This window comes from Crinia signifera, chromosome 6 (assembly GCF_055691185.1).
Source record: "Crinia signifera chromosome 6, ASM5569118v1, whole genome shotgun sequence".
In the NCBI taxonomy this organism is placed as follows: Eukaryota; Metazoa; Chordata; class Amphibia; order Anura; family Myobatrachidae; genus Crinia; species Crinia signifera.
In genome coordinates, this window is record NC_139222.1 from 168,332,056 (window position 1) to 168,359,176 (window position 27,121).

General features: G+C 45.7%; 1 protein-coding gene across 2 annotated transcripts; it reads right to left on the reverse strand.

The window, feature by feature from the left end:
- Positions 1 to 759: 759 nt before the first annotated feature.
- LOC146007140 (5-hydroxytryptamine receptor 3A-like) lies at positions 760 to 26,262 on the reverse strand. Of its 2 annotated transcripts, none has more exons than XM_083145517.1 (9): positions 26,184 to 26,262; positions 22,866 to 23,035; positions 22,023 to 22,067; positions 21,823 to 21,932; positions 19,866 to 20,035; positions 15,420 to 15,568; positions 9,116 to 9,326; positions 3,648 to 3,776; positions 760 to 2,231 (listed from the first exon to the last, which is right to left on the reverse strand). In XM_083145517.1, exons 2-9 carry the CDS (start codon positions 22,998 to 23,000, stop codon positions 1,969 to 1,971), a joined length of 1,212 nt encoding a protein of 403 aa, XP_083001643.1. In that variant the 5' UTR covers positions 23,001 to 23,035; positions 26,184 to 26,262; the 3' UTR covers positions 760 to 1,968. The 2 variants fall into 2 exon arrangements, with proteins under 2 accessions (XP_083001643.1, XP_083001642.1); XM_083145516.1 differs by lacking the exon at positions 26,184 to 26,262 and adding an exon at positions 23,689 to 23,784.
- Between the last annotated feature and the right edge of the window lie 859 nt (positions 26,263 to 27,121).

Sequence of the window (27,121 nt, forward strand, 5' to 3'; positions counted from 1 at the left end):
CAGGAGTCACAGGGCTCCACTCTGCCCTGATGCACCCGCCGGGGCCAGAGACAGAGCCCACGGCAGAGGAGCGCAAGAGGAGATGTCCCCACAGCAAGCTGCGGCTCGGGTTCACAACAGGCCGCACCCGCATGCAAGGCACCGCTACTGTGCTTGATGGCGAACACCAGGGCTAAAGGTACCAGGGGGACTCCCAGGGGTAGAGGGGTACACACCAGCGGGAGTTTGTCACAGACACCAGAGAAACAGAATTTATATCGGATGGACGGTGGGAGCTACAGCACAGTGCTGCCTACTCCGTACCAAGCCGGGCCACGCCCCCACAAAGGGTACACATTTAAAGCTGACATATCCACATGTGATCCTCATCCATCTAGGGTCAGTACTGCATTTAGTTCTTACTTAAAGAAGTGCTGAAAAAAAGGAGATAACCAGTAGAACTCCAGCTGCGTACTAGTTGTTGACACCTGCTGACATATTGGCCTTATTCTGGTTCACTCGCAAAGGCAAATTCCTTCTCAAATGGACAAACCATGTGCACTGCAGGGGGGCAGATGTAACAGGTGCAGATAAAATTAGATTTGGGCGAGTTATTTTGTTTCTGTGTAGGGAAATTACTGACTGCTTTATTTTTACAGTGCAATATAGATCTCCCTTTAAAGTAAATCCCCCACCCAAATCTAATTCTCTCTGCACATGTTAGTACATGCAGTGCACATGGTTTTGTTCATTTGAGAAGGAATTTGCCTTTGTGAGTGAATCAGAATAAGGGCCATTGTCCTTATCCTCCAGGCACTAAACTTGACATTTACTCAATAGTTAAAGCTCTCCACCAATATTTTGGACCTGCACAACTCAAAATTTCTGACTCTGCAACCAAAAGTCATATGGTGTGAGGTTTGATGAACAGGGTGGCCAAAATGTAGCAGCCGATTAAAATATTTTCACTAAAGAGAAGCCAAAGCAATTGTAGCGTTCTTCAAATGACTTCTATTTATATACCTGTGACCATTTCATAGCAACTTTTTAAAGGGTGTGGTATAACACACAGACAGTCATTAGCCCGACGTCGGAATCCCGACTGCACAGCGGGGGGAGCGCAATGGAGACCCTTGCGGCCTCGCTGCGCTCGCCACCTATTTTATTCTCCCTCTATGGGGGTTGTGGACCCCCACGAGGGAGCAGTCGGGATTCGGACGTCGAAGTAATGACTGTCAGAATCCCGACTGTCGGAGAGACGTCTGGCATCCCTTTTTAAAATAATGGCCAACAAATGGCTAAAATGACTAACACTGAATCTTGCACAAAAGTGGTCTAAGTAGCGGTACCTTAATTTTAACAGCCAGTAAAAAAAAAAAAAAACAGTCATCAGAGGATGAGCGCAGTAACTGGGCATTTTCACACAGGTATTCTTTTAGGATAAACTAAGAAGAAAATAGGGAAATGTGTAGGTGGTGGTTGGGCAGATTATCTAAAGTGGTGTGTGGAATAACGAAGGGGAAGCTGGTGTGTGGAAATGTGAGGGGCAGGTGTGTGGCATTACTAATGGGAGCAGGTGTGTGGAATTACTAAGGGGGAGCTTGTGTATGGAATTACTAATGTAAGGGGCCTACTATTGTGTTGCATGATGTGTAAAAGGGGTATATGGTGTGCTACAATACATACAAAGACATACCCCCTTTTGAGTGACTACACCCCCTATTTATGGAGTGCAGCCCTCGAATATCTGCTGGAAATTTTAAGTGGCCCCCCAAATGAAATAATTGCCCACCCTTTAGAGGGGTACCTTTACACAAACATTTTAGGTGAAAAGGGTTTTAAAATAAAATGTTGGTGACCTCAATGGTGTTCTCCAGCAGCCTTTGAGCACCTTCATGGCTCCCTTTGTCACCACCAGGACAAATTATAAAAAAAACAACAACCAGAAAATGTGTGGAAATAACCTTTGCTAATTGCATACAATTTTTGTTACAAAAGCCAATTAATGAATATTGCTGTGTAAAAAACAGCAATAAGCATCAGATGATTGAAAAACAGCAGCTTCTCCACTCTCTCCTGTGCATCTGATCGGTCTTTCTCCAACTTCTCTGTGTCCTTCACTGATTGAATCTGCTCCCTCACCAGACGCATGTCACTGCATATCTTTTCCAGCATGGAGGCTAGATTGTCCTCTGGTACCTGATCCTGATCCACAGACTGAACCTCCTTGGAGCTAGACTTCAGAGACAGTCCTTAAATAAATGCAGAGCTACTTGTTAACTTTCTTACTTTAAAGTCCACACTCCATACTTACATATGCACATATGATATTCACTATCAGGGGCAGAACAGTGAATAACCAGACACCATGGCAAAACTTGGTGAAGTAACTCTATACTCACGATCCCTCTCTGCTCTTCAGGGACAGGAGAACATAATAAACCATCAGTGGGGTTCATACATCTATATTCATAATGTTCTCTTAATATGAAATCTTATTAACAAATTGTTTTGTGAACTGAAATTATTACCAATGATATGTTAAACAGCTAAGGGACTTGATTCTGAGTCGCTTGCTAAAATTACTTTTGTTGTGGGCAGACTTACTACTTTATGCTGATGCGGGAGTCCTTAGCGCTAATGAAGGGGTCAATGTACCTGGAAACGGGACGCCATGCCGTCAAATGGTTTACGTCTACTGCTACAACAGTCATGATTAGTATTGGCACTTGCACCAGCCACATCCGTCAGAAAAATTGTCTCTTCCACGTACACACTCAGAAACACTTGGAGCTTTACATTTATGTAAAGCTCCAAGTGTCATTCCCATAACACTCCCACAAGTCAGGGCTGTTTCATGTTACCACCTATTTGTCACCAGCTTAATGCCCAATTTCATGGAGAAACCGATCCAGCCATAGTCCGTCCTATTTAAAATAGAATGAACAAACGCATATACTGATCATGTCTCCTTCCCGTACTTTCTCCTGGTTTAGGGCCTCACTGTGCTCCCCTGTCCAAGCTCATTGTGGTACTGGTTTTTTTTTCTCTGTATGTTATCCTAAGAAGACATGGCTTAGACTCCCTCGCTTAGGACACTCCCACGAAAAAGTACCTGGGCCCGGCCAGGTTTTCTACTGCTCAGTGCAAATGCAGCCAGTATTTAACCAACATAAAAAAAAACTAAAAGCATAAATTGCAACCCTTGCAGGACTACGTGGTCTGTTCCTAATACAAAGTTGTTGCTTTTTAACTTTACTGCTAAATCAGATTCAACCTCACAGTATTTCATGAACCCTTTGCCAGTAATGTTAACTTCTCCAGTTTTCACCACCACGGAGAGTAAATGAATACACATCTGCAATGTATATGTCTCAAGTTCTGCTATATTTGTTTCTATGTGCTACAATGGTGTACAAGTTTTCATCAACATCAATTATAGGAGTTTATAGGAGTCCATCAATGCTGGAAGAGACAAAAAGTGCAGAGCTCCAGTGTATCACTTTATGACCTTACAGCCTGTAACATAGCTAGTTAGGAGCTAATTGGCTGATACTTTACCTCTCTCCAACGCTTTTACTGTATTACAAGCAGACTTTGTTATTTGTACGCTAATATTACTTGTGGCACTGCTGCCAGGATTTCCATACAATGTACAGCTACATTACCTTTGTATAAAGAGAATATCCCCTTGGAAGTCACTTGTGGCTTGTGGACTCTACCACCGATGAACATAATAAAGACCATTTCTAGAATTCCAATAACCATCAGACACATTGTGCCAATGAAGAACGAAACTACAAAGGACAGAGATGGAAATCAGACTGCAGCTTGCAGATAAAAGCTTAAAGTTGTCTGTAGAGAAGACGTACACCAGTAAGAGAATGTGATTCAAACACATTTATTTATTTTCCATTGAAGTTTACTGTGAAAGTACCACAAGGGTAAACATCAATTTAGTTACTGTACCTTATAACAATGCTCCATATGGAACACCCTGGGTTGAGTGGTCTTACTGAGGTGCTGGAACTTTGGAGCAGTGCAGGGGGCCACAGGATTACACCTCCTCTTAATCACCAGCGTGCACTGTGGGGACTGTTCACCACGCAAGGGACTCATGGGTGGGCAGGGGAAAATGTTCCACCTCCAATTAGAACTGATGGAATGTAGTTCTGCCCCATTTTAACCTCTGATTACATCTCAGTAGTCATAAATGTTATGCCCTATGAGAGAACTTGTATACTAATGTGACTGTCACAGTGCCGATTACATAATGGTTATTTACATGTAAATTATTTCGCTCCCGCTGCCTGTAGTACCCAATGCTGCCCTTTACACCAATTTGTCTGTTAATTATATAGTCACAAGTATATAATTTTGTTTATAGGCCCCCCCCCCCCCCCCATTTTATGTACATTACCTGTTATATAATTAATATAGCAGTATAACAATGATTAAAAATACAGTTTATGAGTGGCACTTGTATCTTTTCATTGTAGAAGCAAGGGGAATTTAGTGTTCAGGCCACTCCTAGTCACAACATTATCAGTCGCTGCCTGTCATGTCTGCCTCCATCATGTTGGGGTCTCACTTCCTCTCCGCCACCACAAATGAAAAAATTGCAATAACAAATACTTGAAAATGATTTGGCCTCATCTCACTATCGGCTTACCAGTGCTCTCATGTAGCATGCTGTGGTGAGGTATTGTGCTTTGTCAGTTGGGGAAGCAATTAAATATATAGGATGAGATGCGCTAAAGGAGAAATGTGGTAAAAACCCTCTTTTTGCAGTAACCCTGGACATGGGAGCTTCATTGCAGAGGCTAACAACAGCTGTAACTAGCGTTATCCCATAGAAGTCTATGGGCCCCATTCCACTGTGCTGCAGGGATCCAACATGGATCCATAGTCCATACATAATCCAAATGACTGGAGGTTAAGTAGAAAAAAAACTGGGTGCAGCGCGGTCCCCCGTAGGCCTCAGAGGCGTATGTGCACCCACCCGGCAACCATTATAAATAAACCACTGTTTACAAGCACTACATAAACTGTTGGGAAGGAAATTAATTTCAAGCATCATGACGCAACAGATTGTTTTTCCATTCTCCTCATCTGGCTGGGGCTCATCCTCTCTGCTGAGAGCAGCTGTGTGTAGTAGGGTCTGAGCACTAGAGCACTAAGACCAAACTGCGCATGTGTCCACTTTAGTCTAGACAGCTTGAGAGGACAACATGCATCTGCAACACAAACAATTGCCCTATTATCATGGAACAGTATTTTAATTGTGAAAAAAAATCAGGTAAAATAAAAAAACAAACAAAACAAATGTCCTGCAAGTTGTTTTTTTTTTTATCATGTGGCTTACTGCATTTTTTCTGAATTTGCTTCATACCTAGGAAGTTAGCATTTTTCACAGGCTGAATTTGATTATAACATTTGGGGGATAATTCAACCGGCCCTAAAAATTTTGTGCGCATAAAAACAGGACTTTTTCTTTAATACAATTTTTGTTACCCTCCATTGTTACCACATGAAAAATTTTCATTTTTGGGCGAAAAAACATGGGGGGAGGGGGTAATGCTAGCTCACATGGGTTATTGATGTGGGCAACCAATCAGAATCTACTTCTAATTTATCTAGCACCTTCTAGAAGAGAATATATATTATCTGGTTGCCCAAAGCAACATTCAATCTGCAATAGAACTCCCATCTTAGTAAATTTCTCTCAGCATCTGAGATAAGTAGATGGATCCCTGTGTTTCGTGAGTGTTATAGCGAGAACCGGAATTTATCAGGGATTTGTTTTGCCGGCCTCCAGTAATTGGCCTGGTAATTTACAATGACTAATTAAATTCACCCCCTTGGTGTGAAAGAAGGGGGGAGAAAGTGATATTGTCTCAAATAAATGAGATGCTGTCACTTTAAGAAGCGCAGTCTGACCTGAATAAACATTGACACAATTTTAAGTAAAAATACTTTGATGAATTTATTATTTAAACAAAGCGGTGCATAATGCTATATGTGTGAAGTGCACTTCACCATATAAAATACAAAATACAAAATATTATTTTTTGTGATTCATATCACCAATTATAGTGATCCAGCGCTCTCAAGTGTCCCTAGGGACACTATCCTCCCCCCTTGGTGTGAAAGTTTGAGCACCCTGAACATATCAAGAACTTTATAGCGCAACCAAATGTACCATGTCCTAGGTTTGCGTCTGTGTGGGTACACACAATGGGCTCATTCATCAACGAGTGACAGGGGCATCACTTACTCCAGTGACACTCAGTGCAGTCCTGAAGAAGCTTGGCACGCATCATAGCCTAGGCACGTGAGATGAAAAGAGTGTGTGGCTTTTCGGGAGATGGCATGGCTTTCCGGACATGCTGGCTGCCCCCGGAAACTTGTCTGCCTGCACTTCCCAACTCCTATGCTGTGACAGGAGCCGGTGCTGCACATAATGTTAGGGTTTAGGTTCTACTTGCAGACCTTGACAGGGTGGAATCTGTAGCAGAACATCCAGTTTCAAGCATGATAGCCCTGTCTCCGTGCCATTTTTCCAGATATTTCTGCAGAGTTCCTGTCACTGCACTCCGGAGGGCAAGTAATATCAAAATGGGTGCAGTGTGTTGGTCCCCCTGGGACTCAGGGGCCGTGTGCACAGTGCAGACTGCACCCATTATAGATAAGCCACTGACAGCAGAATGCTGCGGACAATTATTGCTTTGTACAGTAGGGTATGTGGCCACAGATCTTCAATACATACGTGATAATTGTAAAGGTGGAACAATGATTGCACTAGGAAGCTGCTGGTTTTCAAAGTACAGATAAAGATAATTTTGCGAGGCAAAATGGGGTAACAGCGCTGAGGGGTTATGACAGGGGTGGGGAACTTCAGGCCTGGGGGCCGTATGCGGCCCCTGTAGCCAGTCTGAGTGGCCCACCCACCCACCTGGTGGCTTTGCCAGGAGTCAAGTACAGGGGAGTAGTTCACGCGAGAATCCTCTTAATCAACAGCAGCGGGAGACTGTGAGTCCTATTCAGCGGCAGCTGCCGGAGCGTGGGACGGCTGCAGCAGGACAATTTGTAAGAGAAAGTTTTACATATGGCCCCCGAAGGATTTTTTTCCCCATACAAACGGCCCTTGGCATAAAAAAGGTTCCCCCACCCCTGGATTATGACATGGTACGAACAAATAGAATGGAAAGAAATATGGAGGGAATAAGACAGGTATAGATGAAAATCAAAATAATAAAATAAAAATAGAAGCACACAGGATGGAATGTGAGCCCCTGCAATAAAAGTAACCCTTCAGTCACACACAACTGCTGACCAGGACCTGACAAGCACAGCAAACCACGAGGCGCTGGCGGGTGACATCATCGAAGTCCGTGGCGGATCAACGCTGAGACGCTGACCGCCTGCAAACAACTGAAGGTAGGCAAAGGTTAGGGAGAGTCTCCAACCGACCCCTGGACACAACTGCACAGCATAGGTGCGATCCACACCAAAGGCACCCAAAAGGGCTGTAAACTAATTGCTTCTATTTTTAGTTTATTTTATTATTTTTATTTTCATTTATACCTGTCATTCCCTCAAAATTTCTTTCTTTATATTTGTCCGTACCTTGTCATAAACCTTTAGCGCTGTGTTACCACATTTTGCCTAGCAAAATTATCTTTCCATAGATGAGACCATTGGTTAAGTGGTCCTTTTAACTTTAAAATTCACAGATGCCATGTTTTAATTCCACAACTCAATGCCATGTAAATGGTTGATTTAAACCTCCGTGTATTGGCAACAGTTTTTGAAAACGCATATGAGAAATATCTATAAATGCAACATAATGGGATAAATGTAATGTGAGTTCTATTGAAGATGGGATGTTTTCCATAGCAACCAATCAGATTCTATCTATTATCTTCTAGAAGGTGCTAAATAAATAAGAAGTAGAATCTGATTGGTTGCTATGGGCAATATCCCATCTTCAACAGAACTCCCATCTTATTAAATTTACCCCAATATGTAGAATCTGATTGGTTGCTATGGGCAATATCCCATCTTCAACAGAACTCCCATCTTATTAAATTTACCCCAATATGTTTTTTCTGTACTCATAAGTATACAAATATTTAAATTCGCAATACAAATAATAAAAAAAACTCTTAAGATGTGTTCACACGGTGCAATTGACTATGGCCAATGTTGACTGTATGATTTCCTAACACCTAATATATGCTTACATTGTTCAAGTAAGAAGGATCTGAATTTACTACAATATAAGTGACCTCTTGGTGTTTTGTATCAAGTATCATCTCCAAAATGTATGCTCAGTGGGAGCTGTAGACCGCCACTGCATCAGCTCCCACAGCTAGTGTGGGGTGTGGATCGTTTTGTTGACAGTATTTAGGTCAACAGTCAATCGGTCGGCCATTATTGGTTGACAGGCCAAAGGTCAAAACATGGAAAAGGTCGACATGCATTAGGTGTACATGTTCAAAAAGTCGACATGGAAAAAGGTCAACGTGTGAAAAGGTCAAAATGATTTTTTAATTTTTTGTTGTCTAATGCCAGCAAATATTGACATTGACACCGCATTAGTGTACCACGTCCCCCCGCATGTGGGCACGGTGCCTCACTGCACTCGGCACACTATTATATTTTCCCTTTATCCCCACTGAGATGGTAAAGTATGTAAAGTTTTTTTTTTTCTTTTTAATCATGAAAAACGCATGTTGACCTTTTAAACATGTCAACCTAATGCATGTCAATGTTTTTCATGGGTCGACTTTTGGCCTGTTGACCAGTAGTGGTTGACCTATTGACCTTTTATATTGTGGACCTATCAACTGCATACCGCTAGGGTGTTAGGGCACATCCTAGCTAGAAAAAATGTGCCATGAATGGGGTAGTAAGCCATGTGAGGGAGGGAGGAAGGAAGGCGGGGGGGGGGGTGAAGGAAAGGGTGGGACTGAGTGTGTGTGTGTGTGTGTATGTGGGGGGTGTCAAAATGGGGAGCAGATGGGGCAGAGCTGGAGGCAGACCGAGGTGGCCTGTTATTTTGCTAGTCCAATATACTAATAAATTAAAAAAAAAAATAATTTAAATATATAAGTAATAATTCTCATCTTACCAATAACTGGAGGTTCACTGGAAGAGGTGGGCAAATAATCGTGAAGGACAAGTGCCAAAAAAGATGCCCCTAAGAGCACTGTGAGCTTAAAGTTGGCCTTTTCAACGTATGCTTTGGGAATGAAGAAACAGAGTATGTCCAGGAGCATCAGAGATAAGGTAGGCAGGATTAAGGAAAGTATGTGCACTCTTGCCTGTCGCTTTAAGGTTACCTTAGGAAAAATAGCACAATACAATACAGTGAGAGCAAGTTTAAACCAACTTTGGTGTACATTTATTCTTCTAATTAACAAAAGAACAAATTCAATTCAGTGCAATGTTAAATAATGCAGGAATGAATGCCCCAGAACTATTCAATGGTCATTATCATGCTTGGCACTTATGTCGGCCGATGTAGATTACCATGCCAAAAGCTAATGGTTCCTCCGGGCTCGGCTGTACTAGGATAGATTATAAAAAACTGCTTTTTGGCTGCTTTACTTTGGGTGATGCCATTAACAAAGCCAGTAACAATTCCAACACCAAGATCATTACTGAGTGCCACATCGGTACGGAAGGTCATCTATGACAGAAATATCTTGTAACACTTGGCAAGTTCATCAGCCCAGTTTTCTGTGCCGAAAGCCAAAGGTTTAGTCCAGGCATGTCCAAAGTCCGGCCCGGGGGCCAATTGCGGCCTGTGCTGTAATTTCAAGCGGCCTCCAGCCGGAAGCGGGCAGGACGCACAGCGCCTTTACCTTGCTGTCTGCAGCAGTGAGGAGGTGCCGGACGCCAGTGTGATGTGTTTGGCGTCTTTCGGGTGAGTATGCATCCAACCCCTGCTGTTGCAATGGTATAATCACCCTCCTCCACAATCCCAGTGACAGCAGTGTTTGGGGAGGGTGGCAGCAAGGGGGAAGCTTACTCCCGTAACATGCAGAGTGGAGGAGGGTGGCAGCAGGAGCCCAAGCATCTCCTGTCCTTGCAGTGCCTGCTTTGCCTCTCTGTCCTCTGGCTCACACAAGGGGCTGGGAAACATACAGAGAAGGGAGGGGGCAGGCAGGGGGACATACTGTAAATGGGGACAGAGTGGGGTACATACAGTCAATGGGGACAGGGTGGTGGACATACAGTGAAGTAGGGTGAGGCTGGGGGACATACAGTGAATGGAGGCAGTGATGGCCATTCATACAATGGGGGGGGAGGCTGGGGGACAGAGTGAATGGGGGCAGACTGGGGGACAGAGTGAATGGGGGCAGACTGGGGGACATAGTGAATCGGGGCAGATTGGGGGACATACAGTGAAGGAGGGTCAGGCTTTGGGACATACAGTGAATGGAGGGTCAGGCTTTGGGACATACAGTGAATGGAGGGTCAGGCTTTGGGACATACAGTGAATGGAGGGTCAGGCTTTGGGACATACAGTGAATGGAGGGTCAGGCTTTGGGACATACAGTGTGGAGGCAGTGGTGGACATTCAGAGAAGGGGGGCAGGCTGGGGGACAGGGTGAATGGGTGCAGAGTGGGGAACATACAGTGAATGGGGGACATACAGAGAAGGATGGTCAGGCAGGGGAATATACAGTGAAGGGGGCAGAGTAGGGGTCATACAGTGAATGGGGGCAGAGTGGGGAACATGCAGAGAAGGGGGGGCAGGCTGGGGAATATACAGTGAAGGGGAAGACTGGGGGACATAGAGTGAATGGGGCATTCTGATGTCATTAATGATTCAAAGAATGTCAGGCTGAATGGTCCGCACCCACACATTTTCACCTCACCAAATCTGTTCCTCGTCGGAAAAAAATTCTACACCCCTGGTTTAGTCGCTGTAAACAACATTATCTGTTTAAAGTGCAAAGCATGATGCTGATCGTGTCTACGTTAAGTGCGCAACTAATATTGTGGAACTGGTTTAGTCAGACTTCTGCTAGCACCTGATGGTGCAAGCAGAAATTGTCTAGTCATGGATTTAAAGCATAGCTCAGCGTACTCATGCTCATACTATTCAGCATTGCAATGAATTGAATTGTCCCCATAGATTAGCTTGAATAAAGAAGATTTGTAATCTTTCATGGACATCTATTATATATCCAGTATGGGAGTAAGCATAATGCTCAGTAAATAGTCTGCATGGTTATTCTTTCAATATGTTGTGCAATGGTGCACGCAGGGGGTTTCTGAGTACCCAGAACCCCCCAGGAGTCTAAGTTGAGGGTCCCCTCTTTCCATGGGTACAAGAATTTTATGAATCGGCCCTTGGGAACTGTAGATATCTGACTTCAAAATAGTGGTCCCCATCCAAGCCTGTTAATTGCTCTTCCCAGTCAGATATTTCAGGTTCTGTCTGACTTAGAGTTTTTCTGAGGATATATTCTAAAAGCTAGAACTCTCCCCCTTTGATGGACACTAGAAGCTTGCCTCTACTGTTCCCAGAACCAGAGATATCAGCCTTCCAGCAGCTGGTTACTGCTCCAGCTCCACACACCTGGTATGTAGTTTTATATACTCATTGGCAGATTGCTCTGCCTCCTGAATGCTGATCCCCTAGTCCCCAGTAACATTTGGTAGGTGGGATTCTCTAGTTTGTAATTCCATTAAAATCTTAGAAATCTATTTCCAGGAACTGGAGATACTGTATCTGCAGTCAAGCAAGCTGTCCTCCCACCAGAAAATTATGAATAATAAGCCCACTCCACTATACACCCCTCCTCTGCATATTAAACATCCTCTACCACCCTGGAAGTTATGTATCAGGGCCCCTTCATTCAGCCCAATGCCCCCTTCTCCCACCATCTGTGCAGTTAAGGGGTATTTAGTGGAAATTACTGATCCAGGCCCTACATGTTGAGCGATTGATGTAATACCACCTACCACCCGCGGGACATCAAAGCTTCCCCCACCCCTACCGCTGGAGGATCGGTAGGGGCCCCAATACATTGCTATGCCCAGGGGTCTACACTGCTGTTGACGCCCCAGTATGTACACACATATATATATATTTATATATTATTATTTATATACATTTGGTCTATCTATAATACTTTAACTGATGTGGCATATTCTGGGTCACCTAAGTGTCCATCTCCGTGCTTTGCTTCACCCTGGAAACCCCTTCTGAAAATCCTGCGTTTGCCCCTGTTGTGTAATATGGTTGGCCTCATATCATAGTGGATCCATAATCACTACATTTGTTGAATTGAATCCCCTACAAGTAGACAATTAAGAAGAGAGAGTTTGGTTTGTCACGATGTGGTGCACCATAGAAGAAAGCTAACTCAATGCAATAAAATATACCTTTTAATTAGAATAAATTTAAGATTGCAAAATATGACAAACTACATGAAACATAGACCAAAGTGAATATAGTAAAATTGCACGTACGGAGTCTCCATGTGTCTCATTCCTTCCAGAGATGGTCGCTGATGAAAACGAACCTCTGCTGGCGGTGCCGCAGAGGTAATCAGCTGGTCGCAGGAGCAAGCTCCTGCAACCAGCGATTATAATGGGGCTGAAAACTGGAGCGCGCACCCGGTGATTTATTGCCGGGGCACACTCCCATCACTGGCAATATGGTCGCCTGCGACCATATTTCCAGAGATTTCAGCCTCTATTGCCCCCTTGTGTACACAGCTTAACAAATAACAAATCTGTTGGATCAAGAAACGTTGGTCTGTGTAGTCTACGCAACACTTGAATTATAGTTTGGTGTCTCTGTATTCATAACAGAGTCTAAGTCAGCCGCCACTTATTCACAATGTTGCTAACTACAAATTTAAAGAAATGTGTGCCGTTCTGTATCCTCAGTAATGAGGGGCCATTAAGCCTGCTGTAGGTTCCCACATCGAAGTGTGTTATGATTTAAACAGTGGGGAATTTGTTGCCCCTTATTGTAAATCGCTGCGGGTATCCACAGTTAGAGAGTAGCAGGGGCTAAATTGCAGTGATCTGCGTAATTGTTTGTTACAGTGCTGATCTCTCAAACGCTATACAGTATAGTTGCGACTATAGCTACAATTAATGTCAAAGTATAGTGACAGTGACGCACAATATTATCTTAATTAGGGGGGAATAATGCCCATTCGTGCCACTGCAGGTCACCACTCTAAATAATAATCTGCAAGCGGCTCTGCAGCAGACTCTTGCGAGCAATATTAAATATGGGGACATCATGCACGACAATGCAATCTCAGCTGGGGGGATTTTTGTCCCACTTTTACCGTTGCGGGTTACCACACCGAAATATAAAATGCAAGCGGTTCTGCAGCACATTGGCCCTTATTCTGATCGGTGCGGATATTCCCGCATTCTTACGGAGCGGTCCGCACGCCACGCTGTTTTTCCGCATGCGGCCATCGTCCGTAGAAACGCCCACGTGTCCTCCGCATTCGGACGGACTCACTCTTTAAGAACAGGGCGTGTTTACGGACGACATACAAACCATGCGTGTGCGGGAGAAACACTCCGATTCGGCACGGTATTACAGAGTATTACAGAGTATGCTCGGAAATACCGCATCCGAACGGGAGCCAAGCGGTGCTACCGCCCGCAGCCTCCTCATTTCCCACTGGCTGCATGTGCAGTGGCACATAGGAGGTGCTGGAGTCCATCTGTGTGCAATTATATTTGTTTTGTATTATTATTTATTTTGCTGCATTCCTGCCATGTTGTTTATTGTTTGTATGTATTATTTTATGGTCATTGCATCACACTGGCATTGACTGTGACATGAATATAAATAAATGTGTTTACTTTACCCTAAATGTGTGGTTTCATGAGTACATGTCAAATACACATGTGTATTGATAGTATTAATATTCTGTCATGTCCATTGTTAGCAGTTTGAAAGTGTCTGACAAGTACAGCATATGTGGGGGACTAGTAAGGTTTCCTTGAAGCAGCAATGGTTTCAATTAAAGCACTGACAAGCGGCCTATTAGTGAGTAATGAGTAAAGGAGTAGATTCTATTGGGTTCAGGTGTTAATGGTTGTAGTCATTAGGCGTACGTTCGCCTACCGCATGAACGAGTGGTGTCCGCAAAGCAATAGTACACTTGTGGACACCGCACATTTCTGCCCTTTTTGATCGCGTGCATTCGGAGTGGTTTCCGAATGTACGCCCCCCAACATAAGTGTACTCCCCCGTGTCCGCCCATGTTTCCGCCCCGTTTTGCCCACTTTGAAACTACGCCCATGTGTCATTCCGCATGACGCCCATAATACGCCCCTATTTCCCGAATGATAGCGGTGAACAGTTCTGGACGGGATTTGGCCGAACTGGTACCGAGTCAAGGCGTGGCACATGCGCGTTGCGTTCTCCACGCATGCGCAGACGCCGTAAAGACGCGATCCGAAAGTATGCGGTAAAGTCCGCGTCAATCAGAATAAGGGCCATTGTGACAAACCAAACTCTGTCTCTTAATTGTCAATTTCCTTTTGTCCGTGGTAGCACACCCCTGTAACACCAATGGTGACTATACTCCCCCTCTATATCCCACAGGGGGCAATCCCCATTCAATTATCTATTTCTCTGAAGTCCTGTGCAATTGACCCCCCAAAATACCCTTGTCGCCTACAAGTAGTCAAGGATGGATGAAAGTTCAGGTTCCCTTAGGGAAAAAAAAAAAAGAAGAGAACTTTTCTGAATGCTTAAACTGATTACTGATTTTAATTTTATAGGAAACCACAAAAGTCTTGCCTGATATATACTACAGTAAAATTTTCAGGCGCAGTAATATTGTTGTATAAATATATTAATGTGAATAACCACAGCTGTAATTAAATTAAGGCAGCTCCCAAAAAGGGTTGCCGGACGGATTCCTGACAGTCGGGATCCCGACAGTCATTTACCCGACGTCGGGATCCCGACTGTCAAATCGCCAACAGCCGGGTGCCTGCTATTTTCCCTCATGGGGGTCCACGACCCCCATAGAGGGAGAATAGAATAGGTGGCTCGCGTAGCGAGCCACCGTGCCCGCAGCGTGGCGAGCGCAGCGAGCCCGCAAGGGGCTTTTTTGCGCTCGCCATGCTGTCTGACTCCGGACAGTCGGGATCCCGACGTCGGGATAATGACTGTCGGGATCCTGTCTGTCGGAGTCACATACCACACCCCCAAAAAGAATAGCTAAATAGTATATCAATCAATCAGTATAATTGATAATAATACAGTGCGCTCTCTCAATTATTCTGATTGATTGATATAATATTTGCCTTACAGTATATAGGACTATAGAAATGTCAATGGACATTTGTGTGAGGTAACAAAATCTGATAATCATAACTTATTGTCACATGCACAGCCCTTCTCCAAAACACATTGAAAATAATACCGAGTACTTGATCTTTGAATATCCTTGCACTGTGCTGTCTTCCACTACTAAGTCCAGCACTCCCCACTCTCCCTTCCTCAAAATCATGTTCAAGCTCTCTTCACGAATCTCAGAGGAATTCCTCAGCGGTTTCAAAACCATGTTGCTCTCTGGGAATAGAATCCGGACAATGATAAACTTTACGGAATAGAGTATAACAGACATTATACCGAGTACTTACATATTCTGAAAACGAAAAAAAAAAAAATGGTACTTGTTTCCTAGCATGGCGCCCATGGCATTGCATACCATAAGCCATACAATGGTATGCGATGCGATGTTACGCGATGGCAGCCGATGTTATACAATTTTAAATTGTATACCATTGTATTGCATGCCACTGTATGCCATATACAATGGTATACGATTTTAAATTGTATAAGCACCCTAATGGGTGTTTTCAATGTAAAATGGAACCCCTATAAGATTATTAATTGTATAAGCACCATAAGGGGTGCTTACAATGTTAAAAGCACTCCCACGCCACCCCCACTATCAACGCCAACCGGAAGCATGGCGAGCTCAGCGAGCCCGCTAGGGGTAGCGGTACACGTCCTCCGACCCCCACTATCCACGTCGGCGTGGAGTTGATTTTAGATAGTGGCGAGCGTAGCGCGCCCCGGGCGGGGACGCGGATAACTTCACATGTATTCCGCGTGCGCTCGCCACACTTCGGGCTCGGTGTCTCACCACACTATCTAAAATTAACTCCACGCCGACGTGGATAGTGGGGGTATGAAAAGGTCGGCGGACGCGTACCGCCGCTGCAATTGCAACGCTTCGGGTTGGCGTTGACAGTGGGGGTGGCGTGGGGGTGCTTTTAACATTGTGAGCACCCATTAGGGTGCTTATACAATGTAAAATTGTATAGGGTGCTTAAATCGCATCGCATGTGGCTATATAGCATGCAATGCGATACATTGCATAAGATGCCATACGACTAACAATCGTGGTCTCCGTGCTAGGAAACAAGTACCCAAAAAATATATTGCCCTTCTTTCTGGAATATAGGTATAACATATGATTCTCTGATTCACGCTCAAAATGGCTATATTTGTAGACATCTGTGGCAGCAAGATTTACTTTAATAAATATGCTTATGGAGGATTATTTTCAGATAATGAGGGGGCACATGTGGCCAGAGCCATATTAAGTGAGACGGGTGTGCCAGGGTAGGGCAAATAGGTGCCCCATTTTGGGAAAGCTGTCATTTGCTGTACTAATCACATTTGTTGGTATATATGCGACTAATATGTGATGTTTGCCAGAATGCACTGCTCTTGGATAGTACATCCCACCCATGGAGAGTGAGGACTGTCTGTGGTACATGTCCTGCTTATTCCTACTATTAGGTGCAAAAAGCAGGACCTAGAGCAATGGAAAAGGTCAGTGTGCCCACCTTCAGGTCTGGTGCCTGGAGGCAACTGCCTTCCATTGTCTACTGTATTTACGCCCCTGACTACAAACATAACTACTGAGCATACTCATGGTCATATGCGGGGTACACACCAGGACGACCCGCTCACGATGCACATCATGAGCGGGTCGTCAGTGTTTCTTCCGACCCGCTCATGATGGTGCGGGGGGCACGACCCGCTCACGATCCGATGGCGACCCGCACCCGGGAGTATGGTCGTTTCCAGATCCTACCTGCTGCAGGTAGGATCTGAATAACGACCGACCGACCCGTGGGACCACGCAACGGATCGTTATCGGTCCACACAGGACAGAAAAGGGCCCAATCACCACACAATCTACATCCAATCGGTCGGAATTGGATCTAGATTGATGGGATCGGACCCTTGTCGTCGTCCTGGTGTGTACCCAGCATTACTGCTATATTTACTAAGGGTTTTATTTGATGGATAGCAATTTTATTAAAATCAATCTAATTTGGTGTTGTGCTTCTAGGGCTAAATCTATTCCTGTTTAAAAATGTATATTAAAAAAATTATTATGTGATAGTATAAACAGGGCTGCCGGGGGGGGGGGGGGGGGGAATGATCAGGTACAGTTTACCCGGGCCCAAGCCTGTCAGGGGGGGGGGGACACACAGGACACACACATGCAGTTTTGTTTTTTTTTGGTGGCAAGTGCGCTGGGTCGGAGTGTGCCAGAGCTGTGTAGCGGTGGCAGAGAGAGCACAGACATGGCTCCGGCTCCAGGGTCTGTTGAGAGCCCGCCACATGACTCAGGAGATTACCGTGGCTTGGCGACAGGAGGATACTTGAATACTTTGGGTATGTAGTATGTAGTCCCTGGGTGCTGGGAGGAGCTGGAACAGAGAGAGGCCACCTCCCATGGGGGTGCAGGAGGTGCGGCTGCTATGGGGCCTCGCAGCTGGGGGGCCCGATGGACAGCAAGTACTCCCCTGCCTTTTTCCTGCACTGGCACTGATCAGGGGAGACCCAGCGTGGAATAGCACTTGCCTCCCCCCCCCCAGCGTGTGCGAGGGGGAGAAGCAGCTGCCTGCGCCTCCTGTGTCCTATCTCCTCCCACCCAGCGCATGTGAGCGGGTTGGGAGAGAGACCTGGTGGGGCAACTGCAGCACTTGCTGGGGGAACTGCAGCACTTGCCGGGACCTCTCTTCCCCCTAGCGCATGTAAGGAGTAGACCTGCGCCCCCTGTGTCCTGTCTCCACCCACCCAGCGCATATAAGCGGGGGAGACCCAGCAGGGAGCAGCACTTGCCGGAGCCTCCTGTCTCCCCCCCAGTGCATGTGAGGGGGAGGCCAAGCAGGGAGCAGAGGCTGCCTGCCCTGCACCTCCTGTGTCTTGTCTTCGCCCACCCAGCGGGAAAGAGACCCAGTGTGGGGGAACAGCACTTGCAAGGGATCTATTCCCCCACCAGCGGGAGATCCAGCAGGGAAATGGCACCCTGGAGCGTGTATGAGTAGCAATCCCAGCGAGGCCTGGATCCATTGTATGAAGGTGAATTCATGCTTGGTGAGTGGTGATGTCCTTTCCCTATTGTCCTGTGCTTGTTTCTAATGTCCCCTCCTATCTCTATTGTCCTGTTCTATCCCTATTGTCATCCCAATTATCCTGTACTGTCCCTATTGTTCTTTGCTTATGAATAATGTCCTGTCCTGTCTCTATTGTCCTGAGCTTATGCCTAATGTCCTATCCTGTCCCTATAGCCCTGTCCATTTTTGCTGTGCCTATTGTCCTGTGATTATGCCTTCTACTGTATCATACCAATCCCCCTTTGCTATTCTGACCTCCACCCCTCTCATTTTGGTGAAGGGCTGGGGGGCCCTTTAAAAATTTTGCTATGGGGCCCACAAAGGTGTAGTTATGCCCCTGAAAATCACCATAAGAAAATAAACCCCTTAAGGCTATGCAATTTGGGCCCAATTTCACCAAATTCTGATGGATCAGGCTGAGAAATCAGGTAAAATCGCCTCTGTATGACAGAGGTCAGACAGGCTGCACATAAGATAAGTCGTACGTGCAGCCCATCAGCAACACATCGCGGGTGCTTTTTAGCACCCAAAATGTATTGCATCCTATCTGCAGAGTGGAGAGCGCCAGGCAGGAGAGGTTCTCTCCCCGCTCTGCATCCATGGTGGGCAGAAGTATTTTTTTAAAAACATACAAAATAATGGATGGCTGTTGATTGGCTGGGAGAGCTCTCAGCAGCCTCCCATTGTTTTGAATGGTTTAAGAAAAAAAAAAAACTCATGCACGCGCCGTTTCCTCCTCGCTAGGTTTTTGGAGCAAGGGGGAAACGTTGTATGCGGCTGCTAAAACAGCGGGCTCCCTGCATTAGCCGCAAGCCTCGTTGACAGCGAGGATTTCCCTGGCACGTTGAATAGGGTGAGCGGCTGACATGGGAATTAAACGGTGAGGATCACTTGTTTTCGGCGGTCCCCGACATTCAACCCCCTCACCGGCCGCATTGTATACACCCCACAGTGTGATTTGATCTTTAGTATTTGACTATATAGTCAAAATCAGAAGAAAAGTCAGCACAAATTGCACAGTGTGTATACAACTTGCTATGCCAATGCCTGCCCCGTGGCATCCGCACGGCAAGAAAAATACACTGTACAGACAAGCGCATGTTAACAATCTATTGTGTACAATCTAGTGTTCTTGTATAGTCAAAATTGCCTATATTATTAGTCAATATTGGCCAATCTATTCAAATCAAATTGGCCAATCTATATCTCCTGCCGTGGGGCATCTTATCCATGCTAAGTATTTTGTGCCAAATGAAGCAAAAAGAGAAAGCGACGTATATGAGAACTCATCTGTATGTCTGACTTTATGGGGTCTTGATTACAGGAAACTAAATTCTTCAATGATATTCTTCCTGCTTCATACTTTCTCCTTTGCTAAACATCCACTATATAAAAGTGCAAATCATGTAGAAAGTAATAAAAACACATGGAACCCAACTCACCTTTGTACATGTAACTAGTGATGGATAAAGAACATTTCTGAACATCGAATGGGAAGTAATAAATGTCCAAAACGCAACTGCTTGTCATATGGGTGGGTTTGGCTGCTGTAATAATGCCATTGTGGGTTACATTGACATACCTCATCCAGGGAGATGAGTCGTCATTAACTCTGCAATAGAAAGAAAGAGTAAACTTGCTGCCATTTCTTGGCTTTATGCAGTTATGTCATTGAAAAAATGTGTACGTTTAGTTTCTAAGCCGCATTCCATATGTACCAAGCTCCAGATACATTGCCATACATTCTGGAGCTTGGATCCTATAGGATTCTTTTAGAATTTGCATTTCCATTTGAATCCCTCTCAGTGTCCCCTGTGGTGCCCTCAGCCAGCCAACAAGCGAGGGAGGACAATGATCATTCCTGCGTTAACCAATGTCTGGTCATGCAGGTTGCAAAAGGGTGGTGTAAGTTAACTGTTTTCCTGCTAGACCTCACCCTTCACAATTAGACCATGCCCCTTATAATTATGCCACACCCCTTTTTGGGGGCTTGCGCACCTGAGGCATGCACAATTTAATCAGTTTCAAATTATATATGGGGGGTGGGCACATTTTTACCTGTTCGCAACAGTAGCCGAACTGTCTAAAAACAGCCCTGCCCTTACACAATGCCCCCAGTAGAGCCCATCACCATGTGCCCTTAGTAGTGCCCCTTAAACAGTGCCCACATTAGTGTCCCTTACACAGTGCCACATTAGTGCTCACTGCCCCGGCCCTGAGGAGAGGGCAGCGAAGTGCTCACCGCTGCAGACATGTGTGGCGTGCACTTAGCTCCTATGCTGCTAAGGGCTCAAACCAGGGCCAACAGACATTTGAAATATGGCGACAATCACTAACTGCAGCTATCAGTCCACAAGCTCTGATAGGCTGGCGGCCCAGCGCCATATTTCAAATGTCAGTCGGCAGCAGAATAGGAGCTGAGCGCACACCACACAGGGCAGTGGCAGGTTTAGGCAGGTGGCAGTTAGTGGACCTATGGGTGGTGCTGCCAGATGGTGTAAATGCGCTGTGGGCAAGGCACCACTGGCACACAGCTAGTTACGGCCTGGGGAACACTTCATATTAGTCCACACCCTCTATGTGATGCTAGAGGAGGACACCCCTAAGGTCATGCCCCTTTCTCAGAGACTACACCCCTTCTCAGCAAAGTGGTAATATTGGCTGCACTTGTGTCATCGACACCAGTGCCACCAATGTTTTCTCTTTACTTCAAAAAGGGCTTCACTACCCACATGTCAAGATCTTCCAAAAATGCATTTTGCCCATGTTTATACCCCCATTGACTGTCCTGGCTCCATGGAGTACAAAGTGCAGTTAGGTAGGAAAAAAAGTTTGGTTAATCTCATCGACGGTCCTGCAAATGTTGAGTGATATTGACCTTGTATTGGATAATTTGAAACCCCTTTCAGATCACACCTAATTATGGGTCCATGCCGGTTCAACACGGTAATACATGCAATCTAAAAGGGCTTACATGGTCCACAACCCGCCATCAACTGGGCATTACAAACTGGTAAAAAGCAGGGTTCTTACTGGTTCGAAGCCGGGTTGCTCTGCAGTGTGAACGGGGTAATCAGGTGGACGACCCGGTTTCCAAACACACTGATAGAGGAGGCAGTGCTTGGAGCAGCGTTAACTCCATGTGCTGCCTCCTCCCCCACCCCTTATGAAGCTCCATCGCACCGCCCCACCCCCCGCATGACGTCAGCAACCTGACAATATTGCCAGTTCCCTGAAGGGGCCAAAAATAAGAAAATGCAGGGTTGCTTCGATTACTCATTTAAATCAACAAAAACAGAAAGTACAGGTTATATACAGTAGTAGCGTCTCCCAACCATCTGAAATGTATTTCTGTATTGGTTTCAATAGTTAAAACCTCCAGTGTCTGTAATATCTTACTGTTCATGGAAGAATAGATCTGGCACCCAGAATAGAGACAACGGAAGAGTTATATGGGTGATATTACAGAAATCTTCAGGGTCCCATGACACAAATTCATTTTTCCAGACCTGTAGATAAAATATACAAGTTAAAAATAGGGAAGGTGCAGAGGAGCTAAAGTAACAGAAGCAAAGCCACGAGATAGTGGAGGCTCTTACCACTGATATCCAGAAATATGAGTCTATAGTCTCTGCCTTCTCAACCTGTGGATATAGGACATTAATATCACAGGCTACACAATTATGAAGGGCACATTCTATTATTATTCTTATCTTTTATGTTAACGCACCACAAACTTTCTGTCGCACCATGCAACTAACATTCCTACTGTAGTAATAGTGTAGTTTGACATATCATAAGTCGTACTTACCGACTCTTATAGAAGCTGCGGGAGAATCCCAAGTTTTTTGGGTAGTTCCCCGCACCCCTGGAAGAGTAGGCATATCTCCCACATCCCACCCACTCCATAGTGAAACGGGCCGTATTGAGATATAAACATGGTAATTGTGGCACCATATGGAAGGGACGGTTTTAAATGAAGCAAATTGCCTCCCTTAGTCCTGCCCTTACCCAAGGACCTGCAAAATACATACATTTCCTGTGGTGAGGGAAGGGCCTACTTCAGGGGGTCATGAGAGCCCAGCCTCATGAAGTAGCCAGAAGCACCTATTCTCCAGGTTTCTACTGGAGAGTAAACCCAAAAAGTAGTCAAGTATGCATAAGTCCAATAAAATGACTAGGTAGGGTAAGATACAGTGCAAGGGTAGAGAAATTCACTATCTTGTATGGCAAGTGGTAGTAGGTCACAATGAGGGGAGGCAGTTTGGCATTCAACCAGTACACAAAGTCAGTACTATATTAGAAATCAATGTATCACATTGTACACAGATTTAAAGGGCAGTACTACCCTCTAATAGTAGTAGGAAGTCAGAAGGCCAAGGATGAGAAAGAGGCCCATTTTTGGAAGCAGTTTCTACATGTTGCATTGATCATGTTCTCACCACAGACAGGATAGCGATGAACAACGTATCTATTGAAACTGTCAGTGGCTTCCTCCAGTCCTTTTTTGGCATGGTTAGTAACAGTAACTGCTCACGCTCTGTGATATTGAGATACTCAGCCACATCATGTTGCATACATGTACGAGTTAGCAGTACACTTGGAAGATACTCTAGAAGAGAATAGACAGATAAGTGATGATATTAACAATCGTATCATACATAGTAGACAACAATATGCCTAAAATATAGATACAAAATCATTTCATGATATAAAAAGTTAGTTTCTGTTGAATTGCATTTCGGCAAAAAGTAACAACTTTCTAAAATTATTATTGTTGTTGTTATTTAGGGGTGTGGTCTCTGCTCTCTCTCCTTCAATGCCAGGTCCAAGACTTCCATATTTAGATGTCAGAGGGCAATGTCCGAGAAAGTGCTGCCTGCATTGGAGACTGGATCATATTATGAATGGCCATTGTTGCCATTGATGGTTACCATCAATGGCAATAGTGCAACTTGCCTTCAGTAGCGTTAAAATATGCAATTAAGGAACATCAATGCAATGTAACATTACATGCAGCATCTGGCTCCTGTCAATGTGTAGCAGCTGGCATTGCAGCATATACTGTCTCTGGGGTTCTGCTGAATCCCCAGTGAGGCTGCACTCCTTTTTGACGGAACACACTGGGTGTCATAGAGTTTAGTGGTGCCTCTGTGTAATATGCAAGAGTTTTATTTTAAAAACAAGAGCTGTGGAGAATGGGCCTAATTCAGTAAGGATTGCCTATGATTGTCATGATCCGGGTAACAAAACATAAATTTTTACCTTTCACCTTTCTCCTCAGACTTGCTCAGCATGCCAGACCCGGTTTCCATCTGCGCTGCCTGCATGTCATTGCAGTAGGCCACAGCCATGCTGCATACAAACAGACTTTCCCTCCCCAGACAAACATGGGCTGCACCCATGTTTGGCAGTATCAGGTGGGCCTTTCCCAGCCAATCTGCTGCAGCCTGCTTCCTGGGTAATTGGTTAGCCAATCCTCTGCAGGTATAAGAATGCTGGGAAGAGCACTTCTCCCTTGTCAGTGCTTCATTTGTCTCACCAGCCATTGGATGTGCTCTGCTACTATTCAGGATTCCAGCTCCTGTGTTAGTAATCCTACTTATAGAGACCTGCGCCTATTTCCAGCTACAGGCGCTGCCTGACCTTCTGATGCTCCAGCATTATTCCTTCTTCAATTCCAATTGATTCTTTGGAGCCTCACCATCGATAGTTTGTCCAATATAAATACATCAGATCTTCATCATCATTTGTCTGTCTGTCTGACATCGATTCTTTAGCTCATCATCATTGATTGTTCGTCCAACATTGATACTCCACACCATCGATTGTGCGTTCAACATTGATTCTTCAATTCATCAACTCACCAATATACAGTATCAATTTTTTTTTGTCTAACATTGATATACTATTGCCAAGTATCCACCAACTCTCTCCGGTCAGTACAAACCTAATTGCTTAGTGCATCTCTCTGAACTGATACTATATCAATGCCCTGAGACAGCTACAGTATCATCTCCACCTCTGTATGTCGAGTTCTGAACACAAGAGACTGTACTGTATTTCATTCCCTGTGTGGATATATTTATCATCTGCCATTGTCAGCATCCTTGCATGCTTAAATAAAGACTCAGTTATTAATTTATCCTGTTTTCGTGATCACGCCTTAGGGCTTTCCTTCAAGCAATAGTGCATGTCTAAAGGCCCCCATACATTAGTCCGACTTGTCCTAAGGACAAGTCTGACCTGATTTCACCCTGCAGCTCCCCGGGAGGGGGACACACGATTAGGCACTTGATGTGCCAAGGTTTGCATATGATAAATCGCATGGATTTATCATATGCGGTCCCCGGGGAGCTGCAGGAGGAGGGAGCGGGTAGTCATCAGCGGGCGGGGGATGCCGGCTAATAGAGAGCCGAGCAGGGGGAGGCTGCATAGGGAGCCGGGCAGGAGGAGGGTGACAATGGGAGCAGCGCGCCGGGCAGGGAGGATGACGCTGGCTGCCGGGCAGCGGCGGGAGCCGGGAGGAACACAGATAGGAACACAGGTCTCAGCCAATCAATGGCTTGCTAGTCATTCTGTATGGGCTTTTTTTTTTTTCAAGTTATCTGTGTTCCTCCCGGCTCCCGCCGCTGCCCGGCATCCCCCGCCCGCTGTCATCCCCCACACGGCTCCGGGGCTGGGCTGCACATAAGATTTAGCAAATCTTATGTGCAGCCCGTCCAAACTCCCGACCCCGATCCGATGCGCACGGGACCGCGCATCGGATCGGACGGGGTGTCTGCAAGTGCGATTCGGGCCGATTTCACGGCCCGATTCATCCGAATCGGGTGAAATTGTGCCCAAATCGCATAGTGTATGGCGGCCTTTAGAACCGACTGAGGACTCCAAGGTTTATTTACAAACCTGCCTTTATGCCCAAGGCTTCCCAGGGTCAGCCCCAACCCTCAGGCCGGCGTGACAATGACTAGCTGCTCTTAGTAGCTAAGCATATGCAATCCTTAAGCAATGCAAATGCAGGAGGAGGTGCATGCCACTTCCCTGCCTGCATTTGCAATTGCATCAAACTGCGATGTGATTTAGGGGCATAACTGGTACTATATGGGCCCCACAACAAAATCTTGAAAGTACCCCCGACCACCACTATCACTACAAAGTCCCTTAGGGGGACAGAAGGGAGAATGATGGGGATGAGAGACAAAGGGGTCGGTTGAATTCAGCACCATGTGAATAGCACTGGGAGGGAGCTCCTGGAGCTAATCAAATCAAAGCGCTGTTATGTCGGAGAATGCCGGTACTCGCGGGTAGCAAGTTCTGGCATTCTCTGATTAAAGTGCCCTGCCACAATGCTATTTGCGCTGCTGCACTAGAACACATATCAGCAATGCCGGGATAGTTTTGTTGAATTTCTGGGTTGTGAGCAGAAATCCACTAGTTGGATTTAGCAGGGAGCTCTCTATTGGCACTAGTCACAGTGTGATAAATTGAGTCAACCCCAAAGGATGGGAGGGAGGGGTGGTCAAGAAAAGAAAAAGGTATCGAGGGGAGACAGGGAGTGAGAGAGGGTGACATGGAGAAAAGGGGAGTGAGAGAGGGTATCATGGAAAGAAAGATGGAGAGGCCGGGAGTGACCGTATTATCAGGGAGAGACAGGGAGTGAGAGAGGGTGTCAGGGAAAGAAAGGGGGTAGGAAGGGAGTACAATAGGGTGTGAGGGAGAGAAAGGGGGAGAGACAGGTGTTGGAGAGGTGCACTCTGCACCTGTCTCCTATGTTGTGGCAGCATCAGCCCGCAGGCTGTTTGTCTCTCCGTGCCCTCCTTCCCTGCAGTAGGCAGTCCCAGCCCGCATACTGTGTCAGTTAGACAGCACACCTTGTCAGTTAGTCAGCGCACCCTTACCTCACATGGATCCCACACGCTAAGTGAGAGGGAAGCCTGCGCTGTGCTGTAGTGACTTGTGAGGAGACAACCCCCCCCCCCAGCTGTGAGGAGACAGAACAGCACTACTATAACTTAGCAGTGCGTCCTAATACCCAGCACTTCTACCCAGTGGGGGAGCTGTCAATCACCGCCAGAGGGAGAGATCCCTGCTCACAGCACCGCAGCGCTAGCCCCGCTGTTCACCTTCACAGACCAGCTTCCAGTCTGCTGTGCGGACTTCTGCTATATAAAGACCTTCATCATCCATCCATCTGCAGGATAATGATAAGTACAGTACCTCCACCATACACTGAGTACCCATGCTATCAATATCTACTGCATATGTGATACCCTGAAAATAAATGGCACCCTAATGTTTGTAAAATGTTATGAGACTTTAATACTGAACTGTGAGGGGCAGCTAACAGTTACAGCAGCATGTGCAGACAGTGGGTCATGTGACTGCAGTCTATAAATAAAAGCCCTGCACTGACAGTTGGGCTCGGAGGAGAGGGTGGAAGGTAGCCATTTTGAGGAGACTGAGCTACACTGGACTGTTATGAAAAAACCCGGTGTGTTACCTCGGGCCAGATGGTGAGAGACGGCCTCCCTGTAGAGATTGTGAAGGAGAGGTGGGTGAGGAAGCAGACACCTACAGACATACAAGGTTTGAAGGGCGGTGTGTGGAGAGACTGCCAGACAGAGCTGACAGGAGGTGAGGCCTAACTGTAGGTGATGTGGCTGCCTTCCAGAGAGACCCGGCAACAGCAATGCAGCCT